General features: G+C 30.2%; 1 protein-coding gene across 1 annotated transcript; it reads right to left on the bottom strand.

The window, feature by feature from the left end:
• Positions 1-1,110: 1,110 nt before the first annotated feature.
• On the bottom strand, positions 1,111-3,256 carry LOC141535895 (pancreatic triacylglycerol lipase-like). Its single transcript, XM_074256060.1, has 6 exons — positions 2,837-3,256; positions 2,358-2,461; positions 1,846-2,153; positions 1,683-1,778; positions 1,298-1,558; positions 1,111-1,224 (listed from the first exon to the last, which is right to left on the bottom strand). The coding sequence occupies exons 1-6, from the start codon at positions 3,200-3,202 to the stop codon at positions 1,160-1,162; spliced, it is 1,200 nt and encodes a 399-aa protein (XP_074112161.1). The 5' UTR covers positions 3,203-3,256; the 3' UTR covers positions 1,111-1,159.
• Positions 3,257-13,830: the final 10,574 nt, after the last annotated feature.

The following is a 13,830-nucleotide window of genomic DNA, read 5'->3' as shown; positions in this document are numbered from 1 at the left end:
AGAAATAAATATATGACTTTACAATAATTTTGACAAAAAGTCATTGGAATTTTCTTGTAAAGCCGTAAAAAAATTCAGTAAATTGAATTTCATGAAACTTTTTTTTTTATTTTGAATCAACACAGTAAAAATTATTATTGAATCTAATTTGACTATTGAAATATTAAAAATAACAATATAAAATTTTTATCCAATCTAAAATCCGCATTTGACATTAAAAAAAACTTCGTTAAATCCAGCTCATCATTTTTTTTTTTCTAAATTATTGTTAGAAAATTAGAGTGATTTAATACCAAATTCATTTCAAGTTAAATTTCTTCTAAAATCTGAATTTCATGTAAAATTTCTAATGAATGAAAAATTTTTTTTCACAGATGTATAGTAACTTTGTATCTGTAACGCAAACGCGATGCAAAAAAAGAAGTGTCTATCTTACTTTACTTTTTACTTGTAGAAATTTTAGTGAAACGTGCCTGAGTCCTGGGTCATTATTCTCAGTGATAAAAACAATGAGGGTCAACTGTATTGCAACCGTACTAATAAACCGAGTTATTATCACGTTTGTGCTCATTCATTGTGCTTATAATAACTTTATACCGCGTTTATTCCTGTTTTGTTGTGGTGGGTTACAATGCGACACCCCTTTTACTTTATATATTTATATATCCATGTATACATAGAAATACATAGAACATAGTACACAGCACACAAAACTTCACTAGCACTCTACAAGTACGAACATAAGTCCTGTTGTCATTTGAGGAAAAACTTGTACAATAAATAATCGGGTTTGTAGCCTTTCTTCGTAGTTGCCTGGTTTTCCCGAAAATGGTAAAAACCTGGAAAGCAACTGTTTCGTATCGAATGTAATAAATAGCCGCGGATTTTCTGTGAAATTGCCCTACGAACTATCATTTTCTCTCAAATTTTTTTTGTACTTGTCATTTGTCGCTTTAATATTGTAAGTAATGTCACAGAAAGAAAAAGTTTCAATAGATTTCAAATAAAAAACTATCATTGATAACCTAAAATGTTTTTTTTTTTTTTTTTTTTTTTTTTCGGAAATGGGAAACATATAATTTATTTCTTAATTTAAAATAAAAAAAAATACTCGTTTTATAATTTATTTACAATAATTTATTATTCTATACATTTAACTTTACTTTACAGCAGAACCTGCGACAATTTGAGCCTCTAAATTGGCGAGATCATCCGCGGTAACATCTGAAAAAATGGAGCCATTAAAAAATCAATTACCAAGAAAATATTATTTTAATATCTGTTGAATATTGTTTACTGTAATAGGGCGGAGAGCTAGCAGTGATAACAAAAAAGGTCCCCAGCACTGGATTATCTTTATTTCGATAGTTTTCAGCGTTGATACCCATTTCAATGCAATTATTTTGGTCACAAGTCTCATGAATAATTTCAATAGCTCTCTGAGCAGATCTGTCCCACTCGTGAGACCAAAATTTTCCCGCATTGTACGCCGCGGCAATTAGCGACTCTGTGAAATACATGTGTGACAAACCGTGGCTGCATGTTTTTTGTTTTATCCCTAGAAAAAAAAAAAAAAAAAAAACATCCAAATGTTTAATAAATAAACTGCCGTTAAGTTTTATGTTTATAAATACAAGACCATAGAATTCAGTGTTTAAAAATAATTTTAAGTAAATACGTACATTTTTTTGGATTAAATAAACTTGCATACCAGGGCTTTTTGGTTCTACTGCATGAAGGTTGCTTTTTCCCTCCGTTCGGGTAAAAGTCAACGTGACCTAAAGATATAAATAAACAAAAATGACTCGGTTCTATTTTTATTAAAAAAATATTAGTTATAGCTACCGATGGGCTCCTGCATCCCGAATGAAAATTTAGAAGACGACTTTCCGTGTGTGTGAATTATGTCAACAAAATCAGCGTCGTTTTTTGTTAGTGAAAGGTTACTTCTCAAAAAACACGGCCTTGCGGGATCCAAACCTGTTATGCGAAAAACTTTCCATGGTAAAGATTTTTTTTTTAATTCGTCCGCGGCTATGCCACATATATGGGCGCCAAGACTGTGTCCTACCATGTGTATCGGACCCCAATTCAAATCATCGAATTTTTCTGGCGAAGAATCACGAGTTGCATTGATGATATGAGACAAAAACCTAAAATATTTTTGATGATTGAAGTTTTTAGTGATCGAAAAAAAAAATTGAGAAATTAAAACGATATTAATCAATCCTTTGAAAAATTATTCAACAGATTTAGAGATTAGCAGCTACAAAAATTTGGAAAATTGGACTAATTTTATTGGTGCATTATTCCGAGTATCGATAGTTATTTTACATTAAATTTCATAATTTACTCACTTGACTATATTACGACCTACAGTCATCACGTGCTCAGCAGCTTTGTAATAATTAACTGTATTTGCATGTTCGCCCCAGTCTACAATTACAATATTCACGTCGCCCTAAAGATAAAAATTTTTAAATTAACATCATAAGCAGGGTAAACACTGAAAAGCTATTTTAAAATTTTTTGACTTTAAATAAAATTGCAGAACTACTGAAAAAATAAAACTTTGATAAACATTAAATTAAAATTTTTAAAATACAGCTATCATTATAATTTAAAAAAAAGCGTTAAGTTTTGTGAGTACAATTTACTGTCAATCCTTTTACAGAATTATGTACAATTAAAAATTGAATGAATTCAAACAGCAAAGAATAATCAAAATTTAAATTTGTTTATATATTCAAGAATTATTAAAAAATTTTTTGAGTCGTTCGCAATCTTTATTAAATAATTTCAGCAAAATTTAGTTAAAGAGTGTAAATTTACTTACCCACAACCGAAAAGCGGTTTCCATTCGGTCGACCCAATTTTTTTTACCACTTGACTTGAACCCATGCACAATCATAACAGTCCGACGTTCTATTCTAAATCCAGTTCCATCCAACTGGAAATTATGTCCTAAAACAACTTCCGTGCGAATAGGATTATCGCGGGATGTTAAATAAAATTTAACATTCACAAGATTTGGATTTATTTTTGAACCCAGTAACCACTTAAGCCCGCGCCCGAATTTTGAAAAACAATGAACGCTTCCATTTTTCGAGTTAGATCCATTATCGATCAAACTTTTAGCGTTCAATAAATTAAAAAAAATGGCGACTAATGTCAAGAAGAGCACACGTTTACTGCTTGACATTCTGCCGCGGAAACTGACAAGCTTATGATATAATTCATGAGTTACAAGATGCAAGTCATGCGTTATAATAATAATAACAACAATGATAAACTAATAAAAGCACAGTAGTTAGTCATGACGTAGATACGTTATCAGTTATCCACGTTTTAAATTGTGATGATTATTTACTATTATTGTCGGACATTAGATTTTCGACAAAGTAATGCTTGATATAATTTGTAAATTGTTTTATTTTTTATTTATAAATATTGTGCGTATGTTAGTAGGTAAACTTCTCGGAAAGTTTCATTTATCCGTTATTCAGCTGGTAGGTGACCTTGACACTGTTTATAGCCTCGAGGAAAGTCAAACGCAGAGTGATTACGCGTCATCAAATAATAACGATTATAATTGGATAAAAGATCGAGACCGGAATCGTTTATCATAAATGATTCATGAATAAATAATTATTTTACGGATTAGATAATCAGACAGTGATAAAAAAATATTGTTCTTGTCAAAATAAAAAGTGTCATACTAATTAGCGTATCAGTATCTTGCTTAGAGCTATGTCGAGGTTAGTTAGAATAATACGCTACGTCATAATCCTATATAATTTAATCAAGTATTAAAATTTATCATAATTATCATCAACAGCTAGTTAATGCAATACGAATATTAATGACAACAAATTATTATTACGTAGCCGATTGTTTTTATTTTTTATTAATTTCAACAGCGATCAAAAATGTAAATATAGTTGTCAGCAATATATCATGTATTGTTAGCAGAGCAATACCAAGTTTAATTGTCAAAATAATAAATATTGTAAGTGGAGAAATCCTGTTTTATGACAACATTAAAATAAAAAGAATTATTATTAGAATAAAGAAAACAAAAATTTGTTAAATATTAATGAAGAACAATATTATTAAAATTGTTATTGGAGAGGAGTCAGCTGGCCGAAGAATATTTTAAGACAATGGTAGCGCTTTGAAATTAATTAACGTTATTACTTTTTCATGAAATTCAAATTTTTTTTGGAGATTAATTTTTTTATAGAAATTTACGGTTATTTTGGGAAAGTAAGTTTTTCTTAATTTATTTGAAAATAATGAAGTTTAAAAATATTTATAAATAAATAACATTTTTTTTCCTCGAAGTTTATTAGGAATTAAATTATTTAAGGGAAAAAGTTTTTTTTTTAATGTCAATTATATCAATTTAAAAAAGAATTTTTTAAACAATGAAAATTCAAAGAACTTACATTTGTTGAAAATTTAATTCTCCGATGTGTGATGGTCGAAAATAGCTGAAGCTCTAATGCTAAAGAATTAACGAGCACTCTTCTCTTCAAATACTGTAACAGATAAAAATTTCAATCAATTTAGACTTGCAAAGAGATCGATTCAATTTAGGATTCCTTAAATGAAAAAAAAATAATTCCAATTTGATTGATATTATTCCTTCACTCGTGAATTTAATAGTATAAAAATGCAAATCAATTTGTTAGGACATGCTTGAAAGCAAATAGAAGTGAGACAAGATTTATATAATCCACAAAATTAGCAGCGGGCTATAATGAAGCCTAGACAAGACGTGAATTATTAGGTCGATATAAAATTCAATACTGGGAAGAAACGTGAATGCGCTATACAGGTTGTTATATTGCTATATTCTGAGCGAGGTAAGTAGAGACGCTCGATTCTCGGTTCACTCTAGCTCGACTAGCATCCCCTATTAAAGTGGAGTTGAATCTACGGTACGGCATTAATGAAGTTTATTGGCTAATTTATAAGAAGCTAAGTGCCCGATTTAGCAAGATAACTGATCTATTTTTTCGTTATCCGTATATCTTAGCACACAATACTGAGCGCGTGCTTTTGATGGGCTACAGGTTGAAATCGCAAAACGTTGCGTGCTTTTATTTTAGTGATCATGAAATGACAATCATGAAATATTTTAATTGTCTATGAAAATTATCTTATACAACCACGCATAACCTGATTTGGCAATTTATGGGTATAAATGGCTATAAAATAAAATAAAAGAGTAATTTTAAATAATTTTTTTATTCACTATTTCAATAATTTAAAATTTCTTTAGTTTATTTTTCAAGATTACAGACACATCAAAAATTTTGTGATAGATCAAACCATATCAAGCTATTTATGAACATCTCCTGATATGACTATAATAGAACTCTTTCTCACAGATAAAATCCCAATTTAATAAATATCGAAGATGGATGTTACATCCTAGTTTGTAGTGACATGCCAATCTCGTTGAACAATCAGAACCGAGCAGACAGCAGCAGAACCTTAGGTGAGGAATTCTACAAATCGTATCCCTCGAATAGTATCCCAATATCCCATGGGTATGAGTATCTGAATCTGAATAGATCACAATGTAGTTCAAACCACAATCTGCTTCGGACGTTGATGATGATGAGAAATGCGAGGAGTAACGATAACGTACGCATGTAAACCTAAACCCAAACATTTTGTTACACCGATAGATACAAAATTCTACACGTGTTCATTTACCTCTTGGACAACTGGACACATAATAACCAAGCTTAATGAGATATCATTTTAGCGTGGGATAATATGTATGGTTATCATATGCACAACTGGCTTTCAAAATGGTCAAACCGTTTCATTCATTCTCTCTTACTCTGCTCTGATGAACATCGCTCAATGTACCATCACAATCTACAATAAGTTAACTCTTTAGCAGTTTACAGAGTATGACGTTGTCAGTGAACAGGATACTGCAAGTACAATCGTCTATTAAATATGTTATGGCTGTGAAAGAAAAGTTGACTACCAGGTGGATGTAACTCACTCAATTTGTGCTTCACAATTTTAATTATTATTATCGAAAACAACGTTACATCGACAGGTTAACGGGTTAAATAAGTTATTTGTCTCTTCATGTACAAAAAAATATATCTCACATATAGGCAAACGTATCAAGAAATGGTCACATACGTTTTGGGTGAAATTACATATAAATTAGAATCTGTGAGATCTACATTTTTTTTTAACTCGCCATTTCGTGAAGAAAAAATGGTTTTTTCTTTTTTGTCAGAGGGTCATAGCGACATCTATGCTGAATAAGATTTTTTTTTCTCATTTCTAATAACTATAAGAGCTAAAATAATGCCTGGCAAGGCATGTTATTTTTTTTTTTACCACCTACTTTGTCTGTCTGTACCTATAATATTTTTGATACCTCTTTGATCTGATTATTATTGGTATACTAATAGTCCTATAAAATCATATCAATGCAAAAGCGATGGACATAGGTTAGCTTTCTATATTCATGTAACAAATTTTTATAATTATTGTTATTATTTTTTTATTGTTACAAATAAAATAATTGTTTTTGTTAACAAAAAAAAAAAAAAAAAAAAAAAATCTGGTTTCAATTTTTATCGACAAACTAGTAATAATGACATCGTTAACTTCAATAATTTTTAATTTTGTAATATTGCATGTTAATCAAAGAAATATTGTTAAAAATGTTTTAAATTTATTAATTCTCAAAAAAATAAATTATTATTGAATGAAATGATTCTAATTAAAATCCATCTTCTATTATCAATGATAATGTCAAGTTCAAGGAAAACTGACAAACTCATTTTTCAGCATTGTTGTCTTTAGAATAAGCACAAAAAAAAATTAAAAAAAGGATGGATTATTTAAAGTTTAAGATGAATAGGTTGAAAGAATAATAATAAAATAAAGAAAAAAATATCAGCGTGTTTGAGCAAGAATAACTCTGGTACGGAGAAAACTCTGATTGTCTCGATTACGAGAACAATAGCCACGATATCTTGAGTAATGAAGTACCCAAGGGAAAAAGGAAAATGGGTAAGGAAGTGAGAGTAACGGATGAGAGAATAAAATAATAACAAAAAGAATAAACTATAAGTAAAATAAAGATGGAGAGAAAGTATATAAGCGAGAATGGTCCCTTAACCCACGACAACCACGTCTGATCGAGCGTTTCCGTTTTTTCGGATATATAATTCGAGTCGCGTACAACCTGGAAAATGAAAGCGTCTTTCTTCCATCCTCTGATTGGAAAACTACCAATTGCTTCCTGCGGTCGACGGATTGCCAGAACGACGAACTCGTTTCTTCGTCTAGAGATTAACGAAACCCGTCCCGTCCCGTCTTCATTGTCTTTTTTCTTATTTCTATTTTAAACTCTCTCCAGTAGCTTAATCTCATCGTATTTCTTATCGCTGTAAACGACATAACAAATAAGCTTGTCCACGTCTTTACTAAATATCTAATCAACAATTTCATCAAAATAACAAAAATAATTTAAAATTTACGATAAATAATTCATACACCATTCTATTGAATAAGAATTATTAATTACGAATTCTTTACTGACAAATTGTAGTCACGATGTAGCTGTTGAGAATTACGAATTGTGAATAAAATATTAAATTTCGACTCAGTGATTTTTTAATATTTATAATCATAATATAGATACTTTGAGTATTTTTGAAAAAAATTTTAAAAATAATGTTGCTATGATAAAATTATTTACCAATCATTCAATGAAAAATGTGACCAAGAAATTATTCAAAATCACACCAAAAACTTAACATAAAAAATTAAGTATGATCAAAAAATTTATAGAATCGTGAAAAAGCACAAATTTAAATATAAACCTTTCTAATGATTAAAAATTTAACTGTAAAATTTCTTTTTGAAATCAAACTGTGTCGGTTACAAATTTCATTGTTAAATCAATTATATAAAATATATGAATGATGAATATAATAATTTTGTATGAATTAAAGATTTATAGCCTACTTTTAAAGTCATAACACCCAAATAATTTTTATTGCAGGATTTAAGCCCTAAACTTTTTCCATGATCGCCATCATCATGACAGGTCATTAATTTCCAATGAATTTAAATGAGGGTTGGATATTTTATCAAAGTAAAACAACCCTAGCCTTACGGCCATCTCCAGAAAAGGGAAAACGTCTTCCTTTAAAGATGGCTTCAAGTTAAGCCATTAGTATTTACGCTCAGCAATATATTTTTCAAGCATAAATATTAAATAAGGCATCAATGAATTGCCGAATCTCAATTAGATATCAAGGGCGCTTGAATAAAGTACACTTTTAAACTAGTTTGTATAAATTGAGGTACACTTATTTTATATTCAGCTGTAATATAAGCTGAACTATAACTTTGCTGTATAGTATAGGCTAAGTATATTACAGTATACAAGGCACGTTGCAGCCATTATAATATCCAACTATCGGACTTGAATAACATTACTCACCGACATCAAATATTTTGATCTGATTTAGAACTTTTCTGACTCCCAAAATAGCAAAATTCGGGAAAGCCATTATAAAAAATGAATCGGACAAATTGGAATTATTGAAAAATTTTAAATGGCAATTAAAATACTTGAGGCATGAATGATCATTGAAAATAACGAGATACCAATGGAGTATGATAGTTAGATAAAATGCATGTTGCTGGAGTAGATGATTAGAGAACTAGATGTTATGGGAAAGAAATTACAGTGGTTGAGTTGGAATTCCGGCGTGAGTACGCCGCGAAATAGTTTTAGGTAGTTACCAACTTTTAATTGGCAGACAACAGCTTTGTTGCCAGAAAACTGACATATACACATATATATGTGTACTACGGCATTGACGGCGGGAATAGCTGCAGGCAAGTAGACTGTAATGTTCCTTTTCATACATGCGTACACTGATGGAAGGATTTCTCTGAATTTGAATTAAAGATTTCTTAATATCTTACAAATTCTTCTATCAATCAAATTCTTCTATTACTAAATCCTCAACAAATTCTTCTATCAATATATGTAAAAAAAAAAAGATGAAGACGATAGTTGCTTATTGTTCAATAAATTAACCAGACAAATCTTTGTTTCGGTAGTTTAATGAACAATCCTTTACTTCTTTAGTTGCGTCGACCTACCACAGAATTTAGAAGCTCCAGAAGAAGAGGGCGCAGCAGGTAAATGACTATACAAAGTAATGTACATACGCGTAAGCGAAAAGGATGATACTGGTATTGCTGCAGCTACATTCACTACAATTAACCGGTAATGGATTAACTGCTTATCTACCATTCCTTCCTTACAACTTTCAAAGTCTACCCGGCTGGAATTGTTGGTGGTCTTACTTAAACTTTCTTATCGCTAATGAACATAACTATTTGGTTAATTAAATGATCGTTAGATTTTCATTTAATTAAATTTATTATTGTTTTATTTAAGAAAAGGATGACTATAGCTCTGGCGTTAGTTCCTGGTTTTCTCGTCGATATCAAAGTACCAGGTGTTGGTGTAGTTGATTATTAGATTGCAGAAGAATTGATTCAAATAAATGGAGTTAATCGCAAGTGCATCACAAAAGTAGAAGCTAACTGGTAATGAAAAGGCTTTTCGCCTTAGAAATTGCTTGGAGGTTAGAGATTGCCTCACTGCTGCAGACGTTACGTAACTGTAAATAAGCACGACAGTCGCGAGGAGCAAATGAACTTGTCTCAATGCTTCTTTACTTTTCTAGTATTCGTAATAGGAGACTCTGGATTACTCATTTCTCTTCTGGGAAGAGATATTTATCTTGAGCAAATATAATAAACATACTCATTACGACTGATTGTAAGACTTTACTGCAATTTTTAAGTTAGACTATTTTTTTTTGTGATAATTGTTTAGTTTTTCGACATAAAAATTTTTTTTAATTTTTTGATGTTCAATGATATGTTCAATCATATGTTCATCCATGGCCTCGTATGCCCATAAATAATTTTTGATATACTGTTAAGCTTATATCCAGGTATATAAAGACTAATACAAAAATAACATACACATATGTGGCTTAATATGACTTGGTTTATACATAAATAATTTTTCGACTAAATTTAGTTTAAAAAATCTCTTTAAAAATCATTTTTTTCGTTAAAAGTTTTTTCTGATTGGTACATAAAATCTAAGTTATTTTTCTTAAGAATTAAAAATGTCAGATAAGAAAGAAAAACTAATGAATCTCGACGATAATGATCAGAGTTATTTCATACATTTGTATGTAACAATACTGCTCGACATAAATATTCATAATATTCACAAATGTCTGAACTCGTATATACTCGTTCGTTTTGCACACTAACTCTCGCCAGTGAAACTAGTAGTTGCTAAGAAAAGGTTTTAAGAGCCTTAAGCGGTTGCTATTTTTCAAGCGCTACTGCATAATCCACACAAAAGCTTGGAGCAAATTCGGAAAATTCAAACAACTGAAAATACGAATATTATACATAGACTGATTAAGTATCCAAACGTTTAACAATCTGTGAAATAGTCGTTTGATATAAAATATCTAAAATGTAAAAATGAAAAATTTTGTTGAGCGCGTAAGAAAATTGAAATTTAATAATTTCAAAAGTTATAAATTTACAATTTATCATTTTATCCAAAAGTTTGATTACAAATTATAAATTTTTAAAATTATCTAGCCATGCTGAAAATAACATTTTCTACATTTCAAACTCTTAAATGACGAGAAAATCTTCATATTATTTGTATATTCTTTGAAATGAAGATAAAGTTTTCATATATAACTTAGTTTTGAATAAGACTCCATAAAACCCTAAAACCCTGAAGGCTAAAAATTTACGGTCTGAGATAAAAGCTCAAAGTAACAAAACAGAAATAAATTTTTTATAGCTGAAACAAGAAACAAGGACTAAGACCTGTTGACCGGAAGGAAAAATAGAATATAGCTTTGAACGATCAATAGCCCCGACAGAAAATGAAGAAAAAGTTTTTTTATTCGGACGTCAAGGTTCTTTGATCTACTGACTTGTCATCGCGATAAAACTTTACCGAAGATTTATATAACATAAAAAAAAAAAATTCGAACATATATATTCATACATAGTGTTTATTATACCGAGTGATACTGACTACAAAATTTTTTCTGTGTGATCCCTAGACGTATCAGCCAATATGTAATTTTATCTCACTCGGGTTCTTCTACTCGACTTTGTTTTCCATTCACTTATCCCACTGACCATTATTTGGGGATATTTTACTGAGAACTTGATGTTCATAGCCTGAAGCGACTGATTTTTTTCATCAATTTCAACTTTCTACAGCTTTAGCAATAAAAAATCACCGGTAAGCTAGATGAAAGACTTATTTAAAGAAACGATATAAATATTTTAAAAACAGACGAAAGACCAATGATCGTAAAAAACATTTAGCACAGGATCAATCGGTTTCAAGAGATGAAAGTGATCCGGTTGAGCTAAAATAAATAGCAGATTTTCTTTGATATATCCCACACACATAAATATACATGGTGGAGGAGATGATTGGATAAAAAGCAAACAATAGTTACTTTAAACTCGTTAAGAGTATCGATGTAACCGCACTCCTCGATCGTGTTTCCAACGTAAACTAGACGAGAACTAAAAGGGTTGAGTGCGGACCGTAGATACGGTGAGCAGTAGCATAGATAAAATAAAGGATAGACGAAAGGCCAATTTGGAAAACCCGAGTTTCCAGTCGCCCCTTCAGGCAGTATTTTCAATGTCAAGCGTTAAGCCAAAGTGATCGACCTACCGGTAAAGTATAGAGATCAATTGTCGATAGTTATCGCATCTGGTTGTTTCTCTCCGCATTTATTTTATCTATTTTTTATTTCATTTCATTTTTGTTTTTTTATTTTTCTACTGAACGCGATAAAATCTGAAAATACGATTTTCGGGTTGATCATAAATTCCTGATGCCTGAAATGTAAATGTTCCTACAGCTAAAATAAATTTACTTTTTATCACACACTTATTACTATTTGGATTTATATTTTTACGTTAGTACGTGGGCCCTCTAAAATAAATATTTATCCAGTTTTAAGTCCGAAAAGAGGGGATTTTCGATTCCGAGAATGAAACAAATACTGTTTCAGTGATTTTTTTATAAATTTCAGCTGAATTTGTTTCGGTAATAAATTACGGCATATAATTTTTTTTTATCGCCAAACAATCAGTATATTTTGATAACCGATCGACAAAAACCTCAACCTCTCACAATTTCTTATTTACGGGCCATAGATTTATCTCGGCGAAACGATGAGAATGGGCAAGGACGTGAAAATTTATACGAGGATGCTTCCTCTTTTCCTCCCTCTCGCTCACTTTCTTGTAGTCGTTAAATTTACCACCCGATTACACACCATGAATCGGTACACTTTTGTGTACTTACTACCCTTGTACCGTACCCCTTCTACCAACAAAATCCAAATTTATGTTAATCGATTGTGTCGAAATTTTTAGAAACAAAAAGGTTCTGACGATAAAATTAAATCGTTATTTTGTAATTAATAAGACACAAAATTTACTGATAAAATTTCGAGACCATAACGTGAAAAAAAAACTAATCTACAATAAAAAAAATATTTTTATTTCAAGAAAGAATAAAATAGGAATCTCTGCAGTGGAATTTTTGAGACTATTATAATCACAATGTGATAAAAATTATACCAAGGCTTAAAAGTAATAAAATTAAACAAAATAATAGGAACAAAAATAAAACAACGTCCTTGCATTCATGCATTGAGTATTTTAAATCATAAAGATGATCGAAGATCAGTCATGCTTAACTTTGAACAATGCTCAACCGATTTAACGGTATATAAAAATACTTTGAAGTATTATATTTGGATCCTTGTCGAAAAAACCATAAGCATGAGTGGTCAATAAAAATTTAGCGATACGTAAAATCAAGGCAAAGCATCTGAAATAATTGACCAAATTGTATTCTCTATACAGCACACATGAAGTTAAATGAATTTCTATATAAATAAAAACGAATTGCTGTATCTTGTTAAGCCCATAAAGTGAGAACAGTTAGAGCAATTTTAGTTTTTTATTTTTCTAAATATTCGTAACATGCCGAATTAAGTTATTTTATAAAAAAAAAATTTGGATAACAAACCCCTTAAGTAAGAAATCTAGGTTATTTTTAAATACAACGATATTTATTTTTACTACATTGATAGAAAAAAATTGACTTAATTCAAGAAAAAAAAAATTAAATCAAGAATATCACTAAAGAAAATTTTACCTTGTTAAATCAAGCAGGGAAATTTTAAAAATGATGTTCTTAATTTTTCTTTTAATGATCGAGAAATTTAAGTTTTTTGAGACTAATTAATGCTCAGTGAAGCTGGCAGAGATTCCTAGTACATAAAAAAGGAATAAAACCAATCGTGTTAATTTAAATTGTTTGAGTGTTAACATAGACCGCGTTTCAACATGCCGTTTTGAGCTATTGACTTGACTATTAAATTATAAATCTCGAACATCAATCGAATAGTAGAGAAAAGCAAGTGAGCTTAAACTTGGCTTAAATGTTTGTAAACTGACCATAAAATGATCCCGTCCATGTAATTTGAAATTCATCCATTTACACAAAACTGCCAACTAACTTTATAAGCAAGCTTAGTTTGAGTTTGAGCCTCATTAAAATAGCCGATCAAAACTTTCCAAATACTGGATTTATTTTCAGAAGAATTAAATGTTGAACGAATTAGGTTGATAAAAAAGCGCTTGTAGCAGGATTACACATTATGT

Source organism: Cotesia typhae, unplaced genomic scaffold, assembly GCF_013202065.1.
Source record: "Cotesia typhae breed Kobodo isofemale line unplaced genomic scaffold, CoteBio_Ctyphae scaffold_152, whole genome shotgun sequence".
NCBI classification, from domain to species: Eukaryota; Metazoa; Arthropoda; class Insecta; order Hymenoptera; family Braconidae; genus Cotesia; species Cotesia typhae.
The sequence above is the reverse complement of the archived record's forward strand: the minus strand, read 5'-3'. Positions and strand labels throughout refer to the sequence as shown.